The sequence below is a fragment of the Eublepharis macularius genome, chromosome 6, assembly GCF_028583425.1.
Source record: "Eublepharis macularius isolate TG4126 chromosome 6, MPM_Emac_v1.0, whole genome shotgun sequence".
NCBI lineage: Eukaryota > Metazoa > Chordata > Lepidosauria > Squamata > Eublepharidae > Eublepharis > Eublepharis macularius.
The window spans coordinates 120,913,283-120,938,395 of NC_072795.1; the positions used below are offsets into that span (position 1 = coordinate 120,913,283).

Sequence of the window (25,113 nt, forward strand, 5' to 3'; positions counted from 1 at the left end):
GTAAGACAACAAATAAAACTTCTACAGAATTTTCAAATCTTAAAGTAGCAGCTATTTCTAGAACTACCACCGGTCAATATTTTAGTACCCTTCATAGCTCACGAATGAACAGAAATGAAATTACTGGGCATTAAATTATATCAGAGTTAAGAATTAAACTGGGTGGGTGGTAATGTGAACTTCCCCATTTTGGAAACACTAAAGTTCATTATGAACCAAGCGGAAGCCTTCTCTTCAAGGTTCCAACCTGGCTCCTAGTGCGTTCAACCACACACCCACCCTCCTACATGTTGTCGCTCCCTTCACCTTCCCACTCCAAATTAAGATCAGGTGGCTGCAGTTGGAAGGTCTTGCTCTGGAGCCTACATCAGACCTTCAGCAAAGCAGCACCCAAGCTCAAGAAGCCATGTAGTTCCTAAGCATCATGGCAGCCTAGCAGAGGCCATTAGGATCTATGGAAGCTGCTATATCTCCTACGGATTTCTGAGTCCCTCTTAAGATGCACTACGCTACTGAGGATTTTGAAGTGGATAGGCTACATTACGGATAATGCTTGCACATGTACAGAATTGAGCAGCATTTTTCTGAGAGATCCCCTCTGGCTTGGAATGTAAAACAAGCATTTAAGCTGACCACACTGGGTGGGATCCTACTAGCTTTTCTGCTTGATCTCTTCCAATTCCCTCCTCACTGTAGCTCCAGGCCCAAGTTGCAATTGTCCACATGGTTCCAATAACCATTGGCAGACTTTTTAATGTCTGTATTTTTGATGTCCTTGCTCTTTCAACAACGGAAAACCTGATAGGAACATAAGCACAGATTTGTTAATAAATTCCCTTCCAGGGAAGCAGGATTTTAAAATCCTTTAATGTTTTTCTCTGGTACTGCAGCACTTGTGGCAAAAAATACGAATACATATAGAAAAATCCTAAGGATGATAAATATCAGCAAATTTTAAAAAATGAACTGACTTAAAAAATAAATTTGCTCTTGAGTACAATACCTGTTACTCTCTAATTCAGCATAAAAAATTATTTTTAACTAAACAAACTTGGAAGAACGTAATTGTATTTTGTACATATCTGACCCATGTACCCCACTATGGAGGTAATTTTAAAAAATTAATATAATTACCAAGCTCATGTATTCACTGTTATTCACAAACAAGTGAGAATAGAACTATGGGGAAAAGATTACCTTTTCCTCCCAAACATTTTCTCAGAAAGTTCATTAATGCCAAACCCATTCTGATTCAAGTGCAAGAAAGTGCGCCTGACACTATTCAAGAATTACACAATCTTGAGACAATTTTTTTATAGCTGCTTCAACACCTCACACATGCATGGCTTGATTTAATGCTATTTAGTAGTCAAAATTCTCAACCTACAATCTATCACTGTATTTCAAGCGGAAACCTATTATGCAGTTTACAAATTACACACGTGATCTGTTTTTGTTGATGTACCACATTGTCAAGGAACACACAAAGCCATTCTGTCAACATTACATTGCATCAGGTGTGTCATGAGAACAACCGTTTGTTCTGCTACTTCCAATTTTTCCATCTTAGATCTAAATTTAGCCACATACCTATTAGTTACACTGAAGCAGGCCTGAGGTTCACTGAAAGACCAGTGGTTGTTCCTGCAACAAAGCATTCTCCCACTGGTACAAAATCATGTGCAGTTCAAAATTTAAAGATACAGTGAACAATGCAAGTAAACTCACTGGACAAAGTGTTATTCTAAACGAAGACGTTAATATCCTGCTCAGCTGCAACTATTCAATGAAAGGAAGCGTTTAAATTAAAGAGGAGGTCAAACACAACACAAGAACAAGCGATCTACTTGTTAGTTTTATCAGCTTTTTATTGAGCCTGCAACAACCAAGGCAACGAGAAGATAGTTTTAGTGTGATATTCCTGATTTACTGGGTTAGTCACTTCATACCAGAAATAAAAATCAAGCAATTAGAAACATCTGTTATATTACAAGCAGTATTCAGGGAGAAAGAAAATTTTGCTTCGATAATTTCAAGTGACCAATAGTCCAACAATAATTGATATTGTCCAAGTTAATTTACGTATAATTTACATAATTTGAGAGAGAGAGAGAGAGAGAGAGAGAGAGAGAGAGAGAGAGAGAGAGAGAGAGAGAGAGAGAGAGAGAGAATTAGAATGAATTTAAAAACATTTAAAGGTTTGCTTCCTTTTTGCTTTAGTACTATAAAAAGCAATTTACTTTTAGCATGGTCTGGTCCTTCAGGAATTCTAAGTTCTCATTTTCTTTGGGTCACGTGAAACATTCATCCTCAGAAAAGCAAAGCTAGTTATGCCTCAGTCAGGCCTACCAGCTCCAAAGCCTCTTCTCCTCCCACCCTCAGTCAACAATGCATCACCTCTGCAAACAGCCACCCTTCCAGATGGGGAAGAAACAGGAGACAGTATCAGGAAGAGTACAGGAAGGAGATAGCTGCTGCTTGCTGGGACTGAGAGTTTTAGAGTGACCCAAGTTAAGGTGGGAGCTCTTTTTCCAAAGAAAGGGAGGCTGGCTGGAAAGAACTAAAGCAGAGTCAGCCATTGATTCTTGTTCACTGAGAGAAAAACGTGTGTACTGGTGGGGACATAGGGGAAGAAATACGAAGACTCTTCCAGCTACTGCTTTCTTTTTTCTCCCTAGAGTCAAGTGCTCTCTTGTATCTGCTTTGGACATGCTGCCAAGTATGGCTCCTATGCGGATCAAAAAGTCTCCATGGGGAAGCCACACAGGGCTACAGTAGAAATTTCTACAAACTAGGAGCAAGCCCCCGTTTTGCAGAAAAATTTTAGAAAAAAGCACAACGGGGAGAGGGATGAAATTAAAAAAAAAACATTACAAAAGAACAAATTGAGTTTGAAATCTCATGAAACTACTTTGAGATCTCAGCAACCATTTTAGGTTGCCTAGGCAGCTACAGACGATATTGCAAAGCCCACAGCCTCAGACATTACTGTAGAAATTATAGAAAAGATTGAGGGCTTTTACAAAGCCTTGGGAAACCAACATGCAGAGGCCTAAGCCCTTCAGCAAACTCTACAGAAAATTTTCTAAACAAGACTGGGGACTCAGCAACATTTTCAGTGTTGGCCTGGGACACCTTAAATGGCTGCCATTCTGGGTTGCCAAGGTCCTAAGAATCAGGTGAAATATCACAGGAGAGGTGAGGAGAAGAGATAAGAAAGAAGTAAAGATGTGGAGCAAATGACTCAAGAACTGGGAGGAGCTATAGCTGAAGCCATCGGGGCAAAAGGGGAGCAGAAGATGGCAAGAGAGCACAGCAGAGTCAGCGCGAGGAGCAGCTTCAGTAGAGAAGAAGAAGATTTCCCCTCAGTGAGTCCACAAGGGTTTCCAACTTAGTATTTACCATTGTGAAACTGGCAAACCCAGTCATGAAAATGCTATGGGGGAAAGAAGTCTGAACACTGTGTGGTTCTTAAAATCCTAACAGCCCGAGTGCAATCAGAGTGCTTTTAGAACTAAATTATGATGTAGTCTGGATAAATCCTTTTAGAAATGTAATAGATAAAAATGCAAATCATTTTCCCCCCAATGGCCTCTGAGCTGTTAGCAATGCTATACAGGTTTTAACTTTTCTGTGAAGTAAGAAGGAAAGTCTTCCTGCTAATGAAAGTTTATTTAAAATGGTGGGTTTTTTTTTTACACAGTTCAAGGAAGAGAGCCATTTTAAAGTATTCATCCATGATATATTTCTGATTTGTGGCATGATTTTTGGACTATTAAGTGTACTTTATCACCACAGCATAGAGGGCATAGGACTCCAGAAGGAGAAATAAGCTCAAACACCAAAGGCGAAGCTCTTCATCTTCATGGAATGATGATTAAAATGCTTGTGACTGATCATGGTGAAACATTTCATTCTACCTCTCCAATCAACAGTGTTTTCCATCATTTTACAAATCTAGGTGCTGGACAAATATACAAAATTATTCCATTAAGTTCAAGTTTGAAGTGAGACTAATTCTTCACTTCTACCGTTTCCTTCTCAGCCTTCTCTCTTGCCTTCTCTTTTTCTTCCAGTTTTTCTTCCTTTTGCAACAGAGACATGATTTCTGCTACTTGGCTAGTTGAGATATCAATATCTTCCTTGTCAATCAGATCTACTACCTATGCAAATGTAAAAGAAAAAGTAATTTACTTCTAGTATAATGCCCTTGAAATCCTCCAGTTAAGAAGATAAATAACTGAAAGACCATGCCTAAGCAAAGCATAGATCACATCCAACAACTGCCACAATCCAATTTTACAATATTTTATAATGTACTGCTGTAGAAAGATTAATATGACACTTTACAAAAGAAAGTAATTTTTGCAGTATGTAGGCATTGAACTATAGAAAGAACCTGATTAAATGTAAGATTTCCTTTACAATGAAATATTAGAGAAATTCTTTCCTCTAGGCAATCTTCTCAGACACCCACAAATCTAATATTCAGTAATCTAAAATCTGTCCCCAAGAGACCAACCTGCAGTTTTAGCAGCAGTAGCACGTGCCTCTGCCTGAACCGCAATAGCTTCGCTCAAGGAAAATGGGGTCAGCTTGATAGCCCCAAGACAGCTCTGCTATGCCATTTTACTAACACAAGATTTGCCACCTGGTCTCATAGCCTTCAAAAGGCTGTCGCAGAGGCCCTGCCCCCCTCCTGTCTGCTATGAAACAACCTGCACAGACACCTCAGCACTAGTGCCACAGGACTGTACAGATCATAGTACTCTGTTCTGTTGTCAAGATCTCACTAAAAAAAGCTGTTCAAACAGGCACGTAAATTGCAAGCAGCAAAAACAACTGAAAATGTGCATTGATGAACAAAGGACAGATTTATACAGCTTCGTCGATCTACATGGTGCTTTACAAAACAGCACAAAAAGGGCAGGCACAGCTTTGCTGTGTGTTTTATTTGGACATAAAATGGCCAATAGAAGAAATTTCTAACTCTCCAAATATGAATATAGAAAAAAACCTTCTGATTACATTGTGAAGGAGCAATATATATTTAAAGCAGAAGGCAAAATAGCTAACTGGTATAAGTTTATAAAATAAAAGCAGTTCAGCTATGAAAAACTAATGGTTTATATGAAGGATACAAGAATTCTTTGGCTTGGAAATTTCTAAAAGTAAAGAACAAAATGCTTCAAGGAAGACTCACCTTCACAACATCATCTATGTCAATTTTGCCATCTTTGTTTTCATCCAGCGCTTCCGCAAGCCTGTTCAATTTGCTTTCTGGAATTTTCTGAATCTGTTTCATCACATTAATGAGCTCATTGATACTGATGAGATTTTCCCTAAATGGGAAACACAACCTGTATATAACCAGCAATTACTACACAGGAGTTAAAAATACCATCACCGTGGCTCAAAAAATCTGCAAAATGAAGCCTGAGAGAAACTTAAGTTTCGCAGGAAAATCTGAAATCTTGGGGGGGGGGGGGAACTTTAGGGGATTAAGATTCCACAAAACAATAAAAAATAATTGTTGCTTTAAGAAATGAATGCCCACTGAAACCATGTTCTGAGATCTGAACTGTGAGGCCAAAAAAGCCCTGGAAAACTCCCATATGCCTCTTCTGTCACATCCCATGATGGAAGAGGTCTTGCTGGGGACAGACCAAGCGCCAACCACTGCACATTCATTATTAGAGGTGGGCACAAACCAGGAAAAAACCAAACCATGCGGTTCGTGGTTCATCCCGTTTCACGAACCATGAACTTTCACGAACTTGCCCCAGTTCATGAACCAGTTCGTGGTTCTTTGGGTTGAAATGCCCCTTTCGTGCTGCTCCGAAGCAGCACGGAAAAAAACATTTCACCTCCGCCATCTTGGATCAGTTGCTTGGCAGTGAGATCCCCGACAAGCAACTGATCTGGGGGTTGAAATGCCCCTTTACCTGTCACTTCACAGCGGTAGGGAAAGGGGCATTTCACCCTTGCAGGCTTGGATCAGCTGCTTGTCCCGTAGATCCCCAACAAGTAGCCGATCAGGGGGTGGAAATGCCCCTTTCCCTGCTGCTTCGGAGCAGCATGGAAAGGGGTATTAGAGTTTAACACGAACCAGCAGACCAGTTTGTGGAAGTTTGTGGAAAACGGGCTTCCATGAACTTTAGTTCGTCTTGTGGTTCGTGCCAATCTCTACTTTCTACCCATGCTAGCTGGCCCCATCCACAATCATTCTCCTACTGGGAACTTCCAGCCAGCGCTAGACATGGGTACAAATCGAAAGACGGATTAAATTTCATGACAAATCGAGGCGATTCATGTATCGTGAAAATGTGTATCATGGGGCTGCGTTTTTCACGAAATCCACAACTTTTGGGCTGATTCATTCGATTCATGAATGCTTCATGATACCAGACAGGCTGGTGCCGATAAATTGATTCCCTAGGCAACATAAACCCGGAATATCTGCAGACCTTTTGTTGCCGTGGAAACCCCAGTCTCAGCCCACATAACCTTGATAGGCAGCTCTCCCTGCCAACCTGAGAGCTCTTATTCTGTATAGTTAACTGTTTAGGCTCTCCTATTCTGTTCTATGAGAGCAACGAGCAGCGGGGAGATAGGCCTTCTGTAGCCATGGGAACACCAACCTCATCCCTCCAAACCCTGTTAGGCAGAACTGTCTGCCAACCAAAGAGCTACTGCTCTGCTCGCAAGGAGGGGGCGGCCACCAACAGAACCCATCTGGTGGAATTGGTGGGCACCCATTAGGGCACAAGTCGGGTGCTGCTGCGGGCAACCCACCCCCGAGCCCGTTGCACCTGGAGGGACAGAAAGGAGGCGGTCCAGTCCGTTGAACGCCTCCCAGTCAAAGTATTGCAAATCTTCACCAAACTTGAAAGGGTGGCTGGAGGAGAGCCTGCTGAAGTATCCCTGCGAGTTTGGCGTCTTTGGGTATGAAGGGGGCCATTGTAGGGCCCCAGGATCTGACGAATCACAAACCTGATGAATCGTTTCATTAAATGGGACAATTCCATGAAAGTTCGTGATTCGTGGAATGCAATGAACCATGAAACTCAGGGTTAGTTTTTTCCCCATTTCGTGCCCATCTCTAGTACAAAGTAAAAAGCATCACTGTGTTTAAAAAGTGAACTAAAGGAGCTACTCTCTCCTAACTTGGACAAAAGGAAATGTATCCAGTTGGAAATGTTACTAATCTGTTCAAAGAAGTAGCATGCTTGTGTTCTAACAAACTTCTACCAGGCAGCTGTGCTTAAGAGAATCACCTTTCATATTCACTATTCTCTTCCACTTACCCAATGGGAGGACTAGCACCACTGTCCAGCTGCCCATCCACTACTTTTTGGTCCGTCTCCAGCTCCCCAATAATTTTGTCAATCTGCCCAATCATCCGGTTCACTCGTTTGGTTAACCTCTTGCTTGCTTTGGACTCTTCTACTATTTCTTCTTGTCCCTCCTTAGATAATTCCTTTATTTCTTGCAAATCCTAAGGATCAAACCAAGTAAAATCATGAAAATCTGTTTGTAGTACCTATTAGAATGTAAAAATAGGAGAGTATCACGGTAAATAAACCAAAATACAAAAAACAACTGTTGCCGTGATATGCTTACTATATAGAATATTTTATGCCACAATAAAAGTAATTTTATACAATTTACAAAAAGTCTCTTTATATGTAATGTTTAAAAGCATATATTCCGTTATGGTTACATGTGTGAAAGGCAACACATCAAAAACACGCCTTTACAAAGAATTTTACTTGTTGGATCATCCTATGAAGAATTTTGAACTTTGATATATATTACACCATTCAGCAAAATAGTATTTGAATTATAAAACCGGTTACTTGTTTAGACATTTTTTTGTCATCTTTAGGCACAAGCACTTTACATTTATATAAGAAAATTGTTACATACTTAGCACTTGGCACTTTGTTTGCCTATTGCAAAAGTGTTTTTGATGTGTTGCCTTTCACACATGTAACCATAACGGAATATATGCTTTTAAACATTACATATAAAGGTACCTATTAAGATAACAAAAATACCCCAACTTTCAAACGGGTGAGAATTAAAGAGATAATGGCAGAAAGCCAGATTCATGAGAGAGAGAAAGAGAAGCAGAAGTGAAGGTTCTGACAGTTGCATACAGGACAGCAGATCTTGCCACAACAAGATCTATGGCTGTGTACTGTAGGGTGCTGTTCTCTCTTCAAGAGAAACTGGATCACTGAGATCCCTGGAATGGGGATCATAATAGTCTTCGAAGAGTCGAGAGAGAAAATCATCAAGCATCTGCCCAACTATTCTTTTTATGGGTGCCCACTGAGTAGTCACTGCAATCCTCTGCATGCTTCCAATGATCATATTTGGCATGTGGGAGTAACGAGCAAGTCAAGTCACAGTGTAAGCAGGGTATTACATGTAGTTGGTGCAGGATGAAAAAGGATGCCTATGCTCTGACACACAGATGAGGAAAAATATCCATAGGCTTTACAGAAAACATCTAAACTCGTTGAGTCGTTTGCACATCTTCTAAAGATCATCTTTTTCAGGACTAGCATGTCAGAAACATGGCAAACTATTTTTTAATAACTGGAACAATTTAGGTATATTTTGAGTGGAAGAGGATTTGACTATTTTTATCCCCTACATCTGAAGTGAGAGATCAAACATAACTGGTTACTGAGCAAACTCTCAACGAATTTTTATCCATATCTAAGATATATAAATGTTACCATTTCTGATTAATGGAAATGTATTTGGCTTTGGAAGAAGTGGAAATGATGGCTACTATCTGAACTTGGGATAACCCCCAGCCATTTCCTAATATGAAAGTAAGTTCACTGCTTTGCTCTTTTATGGAATAAATAGGAACTAAACCAAACTCCTACCTTGTGACTATGTGCAAAACTGAAAGATCTGCAGGTAAGAGAAACTGAGAGGTCAGAGTTGAGAATCATCCTCTCTGGCCTGCCTCCACCAACAGAGGCCAAGATCCCTAACAACTATCCTAGTAAGAATAATCTGAGTGATTATAGCCATTTACCCCTCCAAATAAGCATGAATGTTAATTTCATTTGCTCAAGGCCACTGTTATGCTCTTCTTACCTCATTATACTCCTGCACATCATCCTTCAGCTCCTCTAGTTCCTCTTTTTCTTTGGTCAGTAATTTCTTCTGTTCCTTCAATTTGGTGCAAGCATCACTCAGCAAGTCAATCTCTTCTTTGGTTATTTCTTCACCCTACGTAAAACAGTCAATTTTAAAAGACGAGTCTGAAAGCCTCCTTTCAAAAAATAGTAAAGGTTTAGCAGGCACGGCAGAATTTCAGCATCTTAATTTATAATTTGGTTAATTTTATGAATGAAGTTCTGATGGGAATTTATGGTCTATGAATGTTTCATTGTTTGAAATGTGGTGGCCCTGTTTGCATTAGAGTTATAACAACCCATTCCACATGGGAATAAAAAAACCCAGAATATTAGTTGGCAAGAACACTCGCAGTATTTCATACAGGAAAAGCTGGGGATGATGAGCTGTCCTCAAACTGTACAGGGCCTGACACAAGCCTAGATACAAGATGCACAAACTCCTTTCCCAGTCAAACAAAGAGAAGCTGCGTGCTCTAATGTGGATGGCTGTCTTTGAGAAGCATCGCTACAATACACAGCTTTCTGTGCTTATCACAAAGAGCAAGCACATCACAACCTGTACCCAAGCTGGCAGGATTCAGGAAAGGAAGGCTACGGAAGTGGCTAAAAGCTATTCTATATGTATCACATATTTATTTCAACTCTATGGAGCCATGGGCCGGAACTTCTCTAAGCAATACTTTTCCTGACCCAGGAAATTTCTTGTTTCAAGGTTGCTTCTTTGAAGGCAACACAGTGTAGTGTAGCCAGTGTGTGGTATAGTGGTTCAAGTGTTTGGACTAGGATCTGGGAGATCGAGCACACATGGCTCAGCCTAACCAATCTCACTGAGTTGGTTTTGTGAAGATAAAATGGAGAAGAGGAGAACAATGCAAGCTGCTTTGGGTCTTTATTAGGGAGGAATAAATTAAGTAAACAAGTAAATATAAGCTTGCAATTCCCAAGGAATCTTTTGTATAGACCCGCACATGGTCACAGTTCTCAAAAGGTAGAGCAGTAACTGCTACTGGACAAGGGGAGTCCTCTGTGTGTGTGTGTGTGTGTGTCTCGCTCTCTAGGACACAGCCTTAATGAAGGACCAAAAAGGACGATATTTATAGAGAGGGGATACAAAGTATCTTCAAAAGAAGAATTTTTATACAATGTCAAAACATATTTAAAGAAAAAACCTTCAAGGTCTCATACTTTTTATCACAAGTTTCCAAACCAAAGAAAAACAGTATTGATGCATTACAGATTTAGACTAGCATTCGAAACAAATCTACCAGACATATCATTATGGAAGAAGGAAGGAGAAATTTATGATTTTTCACACAATCTATTTTCTTGCTTCTGATATAAACTAAAAGATCCAATTTCCAGTGTTAACAGATACAGAACTTGCTTCTAACCTTGATGAGTAGACATCGCTGCCACGTTTCAAACTTTGTAGCATGAAAATAATGAAAACAACTAATAAGTGTTTATCAATATGTCTACCTTATGATATGTATGACTAAAATCTAAGACACAAAGTACACCAGTGGTGACCAACTTGTTTTGACAAGTCACAAAACAGGCTGCCTTTGGTTTAGCGAAGTCCCGTACTTAGCCAGCTGATCTGAGGAGCAGGCCCCACTTTCTGTTGCATTGGCTGTGCAGCCTACAAGCATGTGTCATCTTGCTCCTGCTGCCTCTGTGTACCACAAGATGGCCACCCATGAGGTACTTCACGTAAGTCTAAAGTACACTATAAAAAGGGCGCAACATTTCTACTTTGCTATCAAAAATTTCTAGATATAGTAGGTCTAGATAAGAACAGGATTCAGAGACATTATCCTGTATGCTCCCATGACACTTGGATGTACACAGGGCATTCAAAAGCATGCCTTTTTGCTAGTGTTGAAATGGGTACTCCAAAACGGTGACACACATAATCAAGATGACAAGTTTTGGTTTTTTTTTAAAAGAGGTGGATATTCATTATCTTGAAAGTATCAGAACCTGGTACATTTCTAGCAAAGATGCTCTTCACCCAGGAACATGAAAATCAGTGAAATGAGAATGCATAGCCTCTTTAATATCCAGGAGTGGTAGTAATCTAAAGTAAACTTACTTTAAGCTATTTTAAGTCAACTTTTCCAAATATAAAACTCCTTATAGAAACCGGCCAGCCTATTTTTTTCCTATGAAATCTGATCTCTCTGTGAACAAGGGAGGGGGGGAAAGAGATCAGCAGGTGATCTATCTTGATTGCCCACAGGGAGAGATCAAATCTGGCATTAGAAATGGTCTGGGATCAAATATATTTATTTAAAGAAACTTAATACTTCTTGTAAAAAGAAATTCTATTTTTCACTGTTAAGCATATGCAATATGAAATGCTTAAAGGCATATGGACTGAGAGTGCAGTTCGGCTGCCTCACATGCTGCATTAGCTATTTTCTCTAGCCCCATGATTTCTTGTCAATCACAAGAGCTCAGACGCATCTGCAGACCTCCCACAGCCCAAAGGGCTGCCTTACATTTGCACTGAAGCGAAACTGCATTTCAAAGTCAACAATTTGAAGTTCAGATTTTTGATTTCAACATCTACTTTGAGTGAAAGCTTTTGTGCAACTATTTATCCAACTTTTTCAAAGTGCCGTTACCCAATCAGTTCACATTTGTTCCCTGACACCAGCCTCTCTCTTAGTTTACACTGAACTTTCTTTATGTTCCCACAAGCATCTGACATACTACTGGTGATAAGCAGAATTCTTAGCAGTAGTTCAACAACTGGTTCTGTATGGATTTACAAAAAACTAGCATTTGGCTTCATTGGCTTTTCTGGAGTTTTAGTGAGGGGTGTGTGTGTGTTATGTGCCATCAAGTCGCCTTCGACCTATGGCAACCCTATGAATGAAAGACCTCCAAAATGTCCTATCATAGAGAGGGGACAATCCTAAGAAGATCTACTCAGAAGTAAGTCAAGTTTTATTAAACAGGGCTTATCCCAAGAAAACATACTTAGGATTTGCCAGCCTGTGCCAGACATACATTGGTGATCCCCCTCATTAATAAGACACTTTCTCCTTATCACTTGTTTATGAGGAACTGTAACTCTAAAGAAGTCTCTCCCCTCCTCAACATTTGAGAGGCACCTTCCCAAATATGGGGCACCTTCATAAGACAACTAAGCCCAGGAAAAGAGCAAGAAGGCTTGGCCTTGCTTCCTTTCAGCCCTACAGCCCTGAACTAACTCCTGCCTCCGCCCTCTGCAATATAAGACAAACTAGAAATAGCAGAAGCACCAGTTCCAGACTTCTACATCTCTTCTACCTTGACCGTCAGTGTGCCCTGTCAACTGAGCGCTCTAGCCAATCCTGGCTCTGTGATCAGAGTAGGTGCACTCCAATGTGCCAAGTACATCTGGGACTACCCAATCATAACCAGTAAAAAAAGGGGGCAATAAATCCGAAAATGGCCTTAAAAGACCAATACAATCCAGGTATTACCATAGCTGGAAACATCTGTGCCCAGATGAGCAATTTCCTTGAAGCGATGCAAGTATGCAATATGATAGCACAAATAACCATTAAAGCAAATGCCATGACTGTCAGTATTTGCTGAAACCATCTAAGTATTTCATAGCAGGACTCATTAGCCAGTTGATCCATGGAGAGTTTATAAAGTTATCTCCGTAGCTTTTTGCCCATGCTCCTCCCAAACTTACCTTAATGCCTTCCAGTACTGGTGCTGTGTCTTTTAATGTCTCTGAATGCAGGGTTAAATCTACCTTTGCCAGTTCTTCTTCAGCATCCATAGCTATCTGGCTTTTCTTTGTATGTACAGCTGCAGAATCAAGATCTATTGCAGACTCCACTTCTTTCTGGAAAGCAAAGCGTCATTCACATGAAACAGTATGTAGTATATATAGAACATGAGATACATCTTTGCAACTCCATGCATATTCGGGCAGATTTCTGCAGTGCTGCAATTTGATCTCTATGCTGCTGTGTTCCTAAAGCTTCATTTTAAAATATCTGATCAGAAATATGCATCTCCCTGACCTCCATCCAAATGGCTAGTGCCCTGTAGCAAACAGCAAGTGACACGTCTGCTGTGCATTTCCTGGCGAGCAGGAGGGAGTTCATCCTCCCAGTACTTCCTGGCTGGTGACAGAAAGCAGACTCTCCTTTCCCCTTTCTTCCACAAACAGTGGCCAACTAACAGTGTGGCTAAGTTCTCTAAGAAAATGATACTGCTGTTGTTCTGAGAATCAACGGCTACAGCTGAGTCCCCAGCAGCATGAGTGTGGGTGGGTGAGTGTGTGTGAAATTCTTGCTGAACAGGCAGGGCTGCCTCATCACCCAAGGCACTAGACTGGTTACTCAGAACAGCAAAGGGAACAGGCCCTCCTCACACTGCTGTGGCTTCCTTTGCTCCCAGCTGGTGACAGCACAGGAACAGGCAACAGGTTGAGCCTATGCTCATCCTCAGCACCTGCTGGCATTGCTGGGGCTTTGCTTGCTCCCGCAGGAGGCAAGGATGGATGGTGTCCTTTGGGTGGCAAAGTATCTTGAACAGGCCCTAGGAAAGAGTAGGGAGTACCCTCCCAGCATTTGTCTAGGAACTGGGAGCAGGCTGACCTTCCCCACAGACTGACATACATCAATGAGAAGGCAATACCAGTGGCAGTCTCAAGGACTCCTTCTGATCTTCAACATGGCAGCCCTTGCGGTCTTAAAAGTAGCTTGGAAATCTGACTTACACGCTCTTTAACAAGGCTGCACTATTGGCACCTTCTTACATTTTCACTTAAACAGCTTATGAGTAAAATCCTTTGCCTAGCTGCAGAATCATGTAACATGGCCCTCATGTATTAGGAGAATCTTTTGTGCAGAACTTGCCCAGTTTGGAGAAATCCATAATTCACAGGAAAACTGGTGAATAAAGACCATCAATCCATCCGAATGACATTTTAATGTTATGCCATATTAACAATATTTGAGGTTATCTCTGAAAATAACCATTTCAAATAAAGTGCGATCAAACCATTAACAAACAATAATGTCTTGGAACTGCCTACCCTGGCAGCAACTTGAAGGATTTCTTTTGCCTTTTCGGCAGCTTCAGACAGCCTTTCCAACTCTTTTTCCTCATTTTCTTTCCTAATAGCTTCTTCCTCCTGGAGTGTTGCTTCCAATCTGGTTTTATTGTCAACTTTCTCGCCTTCCACTTCTGCTGCTTTCACTTGAGCTTCTTTGGCCTGAAAAGAAAACCCAGTCAATGTCCAGTTTTATAGTGTGCTAGAGCAATCTAAGCAGAACACTAAACATTACGTTGGTTACTCAAAGTGTGTTCCTCTGACCTTGGCAATGAAAGAAAATTCTGATTAATCCAGTATTACCCACTCCACCAAAAAAGAAACAAGACAGATAATAACACAGATGCCTATACTCTGCAAGAAACAAGATAAGCAGGAAAGAGAAACAGAATTTAAAAGTGACTGAAGCTTCTGAGATGACATTTCACAGACAGCTTGAGGAAAATTACCATATAACTGAACAATGATACCAGAAATGCTCCTCCTACTATTTATTTAGGTAAAGCCCAGAGAAATGTTTTTATTACTTAATCTACATAAACTGAGAGGAAGGAAAGAGGGAGGAAAGGCAGGGGGAAAACTAACATCCACACAATATCTAAACAGCTGCAAAACTATGCAATGTATGTGCGATGCACAGAGACCACGAAGAAGAACCAGAAGCGATAGCTGTTGGCATATCATGGAAACAAGGATTTAGCATTACCTTGAAATGGGTACTTGGCTAATCAAGGGCAAGGTAGGAAGACAAACATAGCTCCCATGAGAAGTAAGGAAAGAAGAATGTTAGCTGAAATGAAATATGGTTGAGAAACACAAAAGAATCAAAAAGGAATGGTGTTCAATGGTACATTTCTGGGAGATATGATGGAAATGCGGTGGCAGAAGCTGTAAAATTCTAAGTAGAAATTTTAAATGCTTGAGACATTATTTCTACATAGATAAACCGTAAATATTTATGTCAGCAGGGAAGTACAATTATACTTAAAATTGTAACACATGCAGTAAGCATGCAATGCAGATGTAATTCAGCTACAATTTAATTCTCTATGAGTGTTGACAGTTTTTTTCTGGATATTCAAGATTTTGAATGACTAAAAAAGACTGAAGCACAATGCATATACATGGCTTTGCAAAATAAATGGTGATTCAAAGCACAAAGACAATGGAAATAAAATACAAAATGTATTTCTGTCATCATGCAAAATTATTATTTGTAAATCAATCACGTGATTTCTATTTAAAAAGATTTTAAGTGGGGGACCTTTAACACTTGGAGGGGAGATTTCATCTTCCTCTCTTTGCACTCTGGCCCACTCAGCCACTTGCCTGTCCACCTGCCTGCAGCTCCTTCTCCCCCTCCCCTTCACCCAGCTCATATGGGGTTGTGTGCAGAGGAGAGGCAGTAGTGGCAGGGATAGAGGAATGTGACGAGCAGCAACATCTTCCACTCCTCCTCCTCCTCCTCCTCCTCACAGGACTGCCAGCTCCACTGTAAAGGCGGGGTGGCAGCAGTGGGGGAGTTGTACAGAAGCATAGTGGATAAGTGGTTGGGCTATGAATCAGTACTCTGCTGGTTCAAATCCCACTACTACCATGAACTCAGCAGGCGGCCTTTGGTAAGCCACTTATCGAAGTCCCAGCTCCCCAGCTGTACTGTGGAGATAACAGCACTGAGTTTGTTCACTGCTTTGAGTAGGCAGGCACTAATCTGTCTAGAAGAGCAGTATATCTTATATACTAATAGCCAAGTGGCCTCGATTTGGATACTTAATTCTGGAGACTAGAGCCATGGACACACAAAAAAAAGCCTTATGTTTCCAGAAAAATCTGAAATAAAAAAAGCATACATTGGGGTTAAAAAACCCCAAATGATAAAAGGAGTCCCTGTAGCTTTAACCAGGTGCCTTCAGTGGCTGTTACCAGGCAACCATAACAGCTTAGCCAGTATTCCAGGCTTGGTTTCTGTCAGTAAAAGGTAGGGAGAAGGGGCACAGTCCTTTCCAGGCCTGTTTCGGCCTTTGAGGGAGGACTTATTGGGGCCAGGCCCAGATGAAACCACTGAGCAATTTTCTACTACCCAACTTGCATGACTCACCCAGACTAAAATGCTTGTTACTGTTAAGCAGCACCCCCCCCCCAAAGTCTGTGTAGTATAGTGATTAGATTTCACAGTAGGATCAGGGAGATCCAGGTTCAAATCACCACTCTGCTGTGGAAGCTCACTGGGTGAAATATATATTTCAAAGGAATTTTTTTCCAGCGCTCTCCTACATTGTCCACTTTTCATATCAGTAAAATAAAGTCGTCAGAAAAACACCAATAAAACCCCATTCTCAATAATAATAATTTCTCTCCTCCCCTATTATGCCACCCCCCCCCCCAAAAAAAACAGGCATTTGGGATACAGATGTACAGTTTATTTTGATCCACATCCTCTAAAGATGATGCCAGCATGGCATAGTGGTTAGACTGTTGGACTAGGATTTGGGAGGCCCCCGTTTGAACCCCCACTCTGCCAAGGAAGCTGGCGCTGGGCCAGTCATACACAGTCAGCCCAAACTACCTCACACTGTTGTGAAGATAAAATGGACAAGAAACTTGTAAGCCCATTTGAGTCCCCATTGGAGAAAACCCTGGTTTATAAATAAATAAAAATAAATAAATGAAGATGGTTTTTTAAAAGGGAACCCAACTGTAGGCTCTGCAGCGTTATAGGTATCTCTACTTTTTGCAAGGAATTTTTAATAATTGTCATTATCCAAGTCTGTTAAATGTCCTTTGACAATTTTTTTTATTTTTTATTTTTCGATTTTTCACCAGCTATGAGGGAGATGACGCAAGTTGTTAGATTAACGTTTGGCTGCTATATTTTCAACAGGACAGTTTCCACTTTGCTTCTTTTCCGCAGTACTGCTCCCAACCAAGTATAACGTTCTCTTTGGTTATGCTTGGGCTAGGGTCCAGCAGCTTATTCCGCTGTTAGGCGGAGACTTGGCAATCATACAAGCCATCAAACACACTACGCTACATGAGGCAACTTCAGGAAAATGGGAAAGGACTTGGCCTGTTCATGGAGGAGAAAGTATGAGGCTGGGATTACGGGTGGGAGTTCTGCCTAAATCGCAGACTAGCAAGTTAGCTGGCCACCGCCACCAATGATCATTAACCCTAACAGTGAACAACTGGCTACTACTCCTGCCACTGTTTACTCTGCCTCAGCAGTGCTATAGCTTCCATGCAGAATGTAGAATGAGAAAAATGGTTTGAACCAATTTCAGAGCATGATGTTAATGTTATCTTTGTTTTATTTATTTCCAGAAGTTTTATGGCAGAGTACATAATTTTAATGTATTTGCAGCGTTGGTTTCGCCTAGCAATTTTTGCCAAGGAAAGCTGTAAGGTCATTAAGAAGGGATTTGAAGCTCAGAATAGGGTTTCAATTAGGAGAGACCATTTGAGGGTCTCAAAGTATGGAATTTGGCTGGACAGCATGGCGACCGATAGAACAAGGCCAGAACAAGTGTCAGCTGTTGACTGGTTGGAACCTTCTTGAGTGGGTACATCAGAAGTGGAGGAAGAGAGCTCTAAGCTGGGAGACAGAAGCTCTACAGAAGCAAATGCTACTAAAAGCTGAGGGCTTCAGAGACCCAGATCAACAAGCAGCTAAAGGCAAGGAGGATTCCCAGTCACAGAAAAGGCAGGAGAAGGAGGAGGAGGAGGAGGAGGAGCACAGATAACCTCAGAATGGGATGCAAGCCAACTGAGACATCCCCCACCATATGGCAGAAAGTAATTAAAGTACTGTTACTATGATGACGCTCTAATAATCACTGTCCGTACGGAAACGGACAGCTGGATGCCCCTATGCCTCCACCCCCAACCAATACTTCAGTCAAGGAGAGGGATCTGCAGTTTTTACCAAATACATATTTATCCCCACCACCACCACCATTTTTCACACTCCTATTTATAGTGATTCATTTTCTACTATTGCCCTAAACTGATAGTTAAAACAACAAAGCAAAGAGAAAGTACAGAAAAGATGGAACTGTTTATTACCAGGGATCATGACCAACTATCCCTAGTAAGGGTTACAACCTTTGGGGTTTTAATGGGTCATTGTAAGGGACAGCGAGAATGGCATGCAGGTCCACTTTAAAACAGACAAAATCAACAATGGGGTGAACAAACAGTAGATGTGACAACCTAAGAAGATGGGCAAGAGGTGTGAAAGAGGAAAGAACAGAGGGCACATACTTTGTCAATTATTTTCACTCTAGGTGCAGCTTCTTGGCAGCCCAAACCAAGAATCCAAGCCTAATATCCATAAAAACCATTAGACCAATAAACATGCCAAACATGTACATTAGTGCCGGAAGACCTCCAACAATGGGGCTAGCCTTCAAAGACTTCAGAGCTCATAGCTACAGAGGACATTTAGAGGCAAAGCCCCCTTCAGAAATATGCCAGGCCCCTTTCTGCAAGACTCATCTTCCATTTTTTAAATAAAGTTTCTAGCATTTTGGAAATAAGGAGGAATATTCAAGACAGGCAGAGCAGCCCAGCAAAGGAGGAACCAGTGAGAGCAGTGCTCTGAACCACCCAAAATGAGCTATGCGCTGGGAAAGGGTTATGATCTGATATGGGGGGGGTAGTCAATTGGGTTTTGAGGGTTGAGAGAGAACGGGGAGGGGGGGGGAGTGAGAAGCAAAGAATAAGATAGGAGAGTTGTTTCACCAGGAGTGGGAATTAAAGACCTATACAGAGATCAGTGGTTAAGTTCCTTCTCTGGAGAATACAGCAAGAAATTGTTTCAATATTCCAGTGGGATCTGGCACAAAACTACGTTGCAGCAGATTTTTGTGTTATATATATCTGCCTCAAAGTTTTTTCCTTGAGTACATATTGTTTAAAACCTAGCATCTCACACCTGCTGCTTGATCATTAATTTTTACCTCTGAATAAACTTTATTGTTCATGTTAAAAAATAAAACCGTTTTCTTGTTCCTGTCTGTTTACCTTAACATCAGCCCAAGTTTCAATGGGTTTACATTCAGGCCTAGATTCTATCCCCACAAACCTTTTAAAAGTCCTGCTGAGAAACCTTGTGCAGTGGGGTAGGTGGGAAATGGTGACAGTGAATATCCTTTAGGATAGTGTCTAGCCACAGGGAAACTGTCGCATCAACAATCAGTACCTGCTGGCAACTTTCTAGCATGTGCGAACCTGTAAAGCTTTTCCTGACATGAAAGCAAGGAATGGAAATATTTGGCTGCAATCTTCTGTGTGACAAAATGCTGTTAAAAGCCAAATGAACCCATAAAAAGTTGGCAAATCTAATCTGCACCTACTTGCAAATGCTGAAGCACTAAGGAGAAGTGGAGAAGGCATATTTACTGTTAATCTTCACTCTATAAAGGCTTATTTGGGGATGCAGTGGTTAAGAGTGTTGGACTAGGCTCCGGGAGACCCTGGTCTATATCGCTATGCAGCCACGGAAGCTCACTGTGTGACCTTGCGCCATCACACACACTCAGTCTAACCTACCTCACAGGGTTGTTCTGAGGATCAAATGGAAAGGGGAAGGATGCTGTAAGTCACTTTGGGTCTATAGTTTGAAAAAAACCTGGGGTATTAAGTAAATAAACCAATTAAGGACTGAAGCTATGAGAAATATCATGAAACATTTTTAGTCTTAAAAAAATTCTGAAGCTAATGCAACTGCTATAACACTGCAAAATCCTAAAGGAATGGTGATATCCTTTAAATGCATTTTTCACAGAGTTTAGCACTGATTATTGACAAGCAAGACATACCACACTTTCAGGTAGTGTTTGCAGTGTTGTTTTAAGCTGGTCTGCTGGTGACAGTGTATCTGGAAGATACATCGCTCTGGATAAAATAAGCAGCGAAGTCGGGATTTCCTGGTTCAAGTGCAAGTCCAACCACTGCAATCAAGATACAAATGTTAGCGCAAGTACAGTACAGTACACCCTTCAGCACTACAACACTATTCCACTGTCAAGTCAGCATGGTCACAAACGTGGTTTTTATCACCCAGCAGTCAACGTCTGTCCTCGAGGGACAGCACCTTCCAGTCAGGAGGATAGCGTATTTCAGAACTGGGACATGGTCCCTTAGAAAGGGCTCATCTGACATCTCCGTGTCGTTTTGGTAGAATCTTCTTAGTGGAAGACTCAATCTTCAAAAACATAGATACGATTATCCTAGAACTGTGCTGCTGCAAAAATATGAAGTGCTCTTCTCTCTTTTCCTTTGTTTTGCCCTGCTTCAAAGCTTGATGCCTGCAGGACACGACCTCCCTCTTGAAGGCAGGATGACAACCAGGAATTAGTGGGGGAAGATCCCACCTCACAGAAAATTAATTTTAGAGTTAAAACACGTTAAAAAGCAGTCTTAAATAAAAGTCTTCAGCTGTTTCCTGAAGTTAGAGAGTGAGGGGGGCTGGCGTACCTCCCCTGGGAGATTGTTCCACAATCATGGGGCTGCCACCAAAAAGGCCCTCTCCTGTGTACCCACCAACCAAGCTTCTTTGGTTGATGGGACAGCCAAGAGGTCCTCTCCCTGTCATCTTAACTCCTGGGCAGGAACATATGGGAAAAGTCGGTTCTTCAGACACCCAGGTCCTGAGCTGTATAGGGCCTTATAGAATAGAAACAGCACCACCTTGAACTGGGCTCAGGAGCAAACTGGTAGCCAGGGTAATTACTGTAATATTGGGGTCTCATGTTCTCAATTGCTGGCCCTAACCGGCAGTCTAGCCACTGCTTTCTGCACTAGCTGCACCTTCCGAACCATCTTCAAGGGTAGCCCCAAGCTGTTCCTACTAACCTCTAGTCTGCTCTTTGGAATGAAAGAGCCTATATCCAAAAACATGATCTGATGATTACCTGCTTAAGTTGCTCCTTTAAACGTTCTTCTGTCACACCAAGCGCTCTCATCCCCCTGGCTCGGCATGCGGCTTGGAGCTCTTTAACCGTCAGGGTATCCACACCCTCCTCAGCTATCAGCTACACAGGACACAAGAGCAACACTTGTACTGATCAGTATAAAGTAGTATCATCTGTGAGCCACTTCAAACAGTAAACTTGGTAGTCCTGCACTTATAAGCAAGGCTAGTGAAGGTTGTGGTCTCTGTACTTGGATAAACCTGAAATCTGGATTGTTAATATACTGTTCCAGACTGAAAGAAGCAGACTTCCGAACAAAACTATATATATTTGTCTTTAAGGGTAACTGAAACTACTCAATAATACCGATGCATCATTTAGTTCAGAGGCACTCAACATCTGCAATTCCCATCAGCCAAAAGAGCCACATGATCACTATATTCTCTGTACCCCACCAATCACACGCACAGTAAGAAACAAGATACTAATATTAAATCTACCACTCTTTTCATTTATTTAATTACCTAGCTGTCAGGTTGCTATACGACTGCCCCTCATTCAACTGACCCAGTTTCAACCACCGAGCCCCTACATCTCCACAACCTTGATCTTTCATCTTGGTGCTGAGGCTTCCCACTGCAGGATGGTTGCAAAGGGAGGCTCTAACTCGACACTGGTGCTCTTGAGAAGGCAACAGGGAAGTAAAAAGTACTACGGCTTCCTACTGCAGATACAGTTGCCAATCGGCCTTGGAAAAAACATCCTGTGCTTTTATTTAATGGAGGCATAATACATGGAGATGAATGAAGTTTTGCTCGGCATATGAAAATAAGTTGAATCTCTTGGTTTTCTGATGCAGATCAAACTGGTAAGAAGCCTCTATTAAAGAGACAGAACTTCTTTCCCCAAACCAGCGGGAGGAACCTGCTGTGAGCCAACCAGTGAAATTTTGAACAGGCACCTACAGCACAGAAGTCTGCACACCTTTTACTTCCCTCTATCTGCAGCACACGACAGTGGGCAAGAAGGCCTAGGAGCCTGGAGGAGAGCAAGCCGGCTATGGAGAAAGGAGAATAATCTGCCCACACACATGCCTACACTGTGGCCTATTTGCTCTTGTAAGGGAGGCTGCAACTCTGGTTATGGTCACTGGTTTACTCTCGTTCAATTACAACCTGGTTGCTCACCACCAAGCAACTGTATGGGTGCTGGGACACAAGTGCAAAGGATGTGGAGAAAGGGGAGGGGTTCACGCTCACTTTCAGGCCATGAGTAATATATGTAAGACTTGGAATTCCAGGCTGCTCTAGAATTTCCCTTCTGATCTATCCTTGCGCAGATGGGCTCAGTCAGGCAAGACTTCTCTTTCTCTGGGTCCATTAGTATTCCCCCAGGGAAGATGCAGGTTGTTCCAGGCCACCCCACGAGGCACCCTGGCATCAGTCATCTAGGTTGTTCTGTGTGCTATCACCTGGTACCAATCAGGCAGAGAAATAAAAGAAAGACTTCACTGACTGTCCCCCTCCCATTTCTTTGTTTGCTTTGCTTCCTGGACCTTCTTTCCCACAAACATGAGATGAAGTTCCATCTGCAGGACAGTATGACTTAACTTTTCCCATTCTACTTCCCTTCCCTGAACCTCACTTCTTTCCCGTTGTCCTTGCTTCTTAACTCCAACCTCCCCTCCTGACCTCTGGCCTGGTGACTCTACCATTTGCCAGCTCCCCACAGCCTCCTCCCAACCTCCCACTCCAGAGCAGGGAATCCTTCCCTCCTTTTCCAATCCTCCATCCCTCCTACCCTCTACAACCCTTTGGGTACATGTACATCCCCCCTCCCCGGGAGGTTTTCCCCCGGGATAGCCACACAGGAGGAACATATATTAGGGTACATTTTAGTCTGAACTAGGGATTTGCAATTGAAAGTTATTATTGGAGGGTTTTGCCTGCCACAAGAAAATTGCTACCGTGTTCTTTCACTGAACAGCTCCTTGCGTTTTTACTGCCTAGACCTGCCATACAGCTCAGAACATGAACTTTGTATTGTCCTGAACACGAATACCGTTACTATCAGGTTAAGCATCTGACTCCCTCCAATTTCCCACCCTGGAGGTATATTAAGCCTTGCAATGTCTGTGTATACAAGGGCTAAAAGGTCTCCCAGAAACTACATAAGGGACTCTTGCCCGAGTAAACCCTGACACAGGTCTTTTGGTGACCAAGGATGTGTAGGAAAAGCCTGGTTATTTTCAGTGAAGTTCATTAAATACATCTCAGTTGCTACACACCAAAAGAGCAAAAACAGAGGATGCATACGCATGTAGATCCAGAAGAAAAATAATTCTGTTCAGGTCCCACAAGGCATGCCGCTGCAACCTGCCATGACTCCCTACCTTTTTAAATCTTTCTCCACGTTTTCTCCCCCTTTCTTCCCCTTGGTCCTGACCTAACAAGCTTACAGAAGATTATCCAGAAGAGCACCAAACAAGGACAGCCAATTAAATCTTATTCTGCTGTAATCAGTTCCATGATCTATTGGCAGACAGAAACATTCTAACAGTGGAACCCAAGACTCTCAGGTTAATGAAACTCCCTGCTCCAAAACAGCTATTAGAGAAGTTACAGAACAAATTAGCACAACTGAAACCAACCCCCCCCCCTTACTTTATCATCTGCTTTTATAGATCTCAGTTTCATCGTCAGCTGGAAGCGAAGAAAGTTATTTGTCCCAATTGACTGAAGTTCTAGCAGTTTACAGAGTGCAACTAACTGTGGTCTTGTGAGATTATCAAGGGTTAGCTCATCTTCAAACAGCTTAGAGAACCGTAAAATTTCTTCGTTGCTGGGTCTTTCACCAGTCTCTCTGATCTGAAAGGGGAAAATGCACGCTGTAAGATTTTCTGCTTCCAGAACTATTTACTTACAGTAAGAACCACTGCGCAATTTTTCATCAATATATAGGGCAGGCAACCGTTTGGATTCCAATGCTTTTGTCATTTGGGACCAGTATAGAATCATGAGCCTCTAGCAGTCTACTGCAGGGTATTCTGTGGTCTTTCTGTTATATGTTTGTTATTAAAGAACCTGTACTTTCAAGTTTCGGCATATTTAATAAGTTCATAGGTTCATTACCTATATTCAAGATCTGGGAAAGTTTTCCTCTCCTAACGTTGATAAAATCTGTTTGGCTCTGCCTCCTGAATGGGAAGAAGAGTTATCCTGCCAATAACATTAGCAATGCCTCAAATATTGGATAGAGGAGCAGCCCTTTCTAGGATGTCTTGCTCCAATGAGAGGGGCGGGGGGGAGGGGGAAACCACTGAACAAGATCCATGTTTTCCTAATGGCAAAGCTAAGCTGCCATTTGTGGCAGCTTTAATTGCCTTTTAATCTCAACAATGATATGATCCCCCCCCATAGAGTTTAGATGCCAATAATCTTGACAAAATGTCCGAGAGCCACATGAGCAAACCAAAGTTACATAAGGCTAAGGATAGCAAAATGAGCTTCACAGGAAGGGAGATATGGCTTTCCTTGTTAAAGAAATAATTTTCAGCTTAAAAACTCAGAGAAGAAGAAGAGTCTTATCTCACTTTATACTAGGCTTAAAAAAAGACCAAAGTCTCTGTTGCTGTAAAGCATAAAGAAAGACTCCCTCCCTCCCCAAGTGCTGAACTGACCAAAGAACTTAGGAGATAGAAGCTTTGGTGACAACCACACAACATGGCTAGCTATTGAGCTGAGCCACAGTGTGGGGATTCTTGTCTCCGGGTGTCAGTGACAGATCAACCATCTTACTGAGATGCACGGCTTGGCACTGCCCATGCACTGAAGCCCAATGATGACTCCCGTTTATGGCACTTGCCCAATGTAGTGATAGATTTACAGTTTAGAGACATTCCCTTATATATTTTGCAGTGTTAGGGAAATGGTTATTCGTGGACTTGCCTTAAGACATTCTAGAA

At 41.8% G+C, this 25,113-nt stretch overlaps 1 protein-coding gene across 2 annotated transcripts in view; it reads right to left on the reverse strand.

The window, feature by feature from the left end:
* Positions 1-2,122: 2,122 nt before the first annotated feature.
* The window catches only part of LETM1 (leucine zipper and EF-hand containing transmembrane protein 1), a 32,880-nt gene continuing 9,889 nt past the window's right edge, over positions 2,123-25,113 (reverse strand). The window contains exons 6-14 of one of the 2 annotated variants that reach the window (XM_054982601.1): positions 23,813-24,016; positions 21,150-21,269; positions 20,055-20,186; positions 14,218-14,397; positions 12,862-13,017; positions 9,124-9,258; positions 7,308-7,498; positions 5,204-5,342; positions 2,123-4,163 (exon numbers count right to left, since the gene is read on the reverse strand). In XM_054982601.1, coding sequence (XP_054838576.1) covers positions 4,014-4,163; positions 5,204-5,342; positions 7,308-7,498; positions 9,124-9,258; positions 12,862-13,017; positions 14,218-14,397; positions 20,055-20,186; positions 21,150-21,269; positions 23,813-24,016 — 1,407 coding nt within the window. In that variant the 3' untranslated portion in view covers positions 2,123-4,013. Of the gene's footprint in view, positions 4,164-5,203; positions 5,361-7,307; positions 7,499-9,123; positions 9,259-12,861; positions 13,018-14,217; positions 14,398-20,054; positions 20,187-21,149; positions 21,270-23,812; positions 24,017-25,113 lie in introns of both variants that reach the window. The other variant, XM_054982600.1, reaches the window with a different exon arrangement.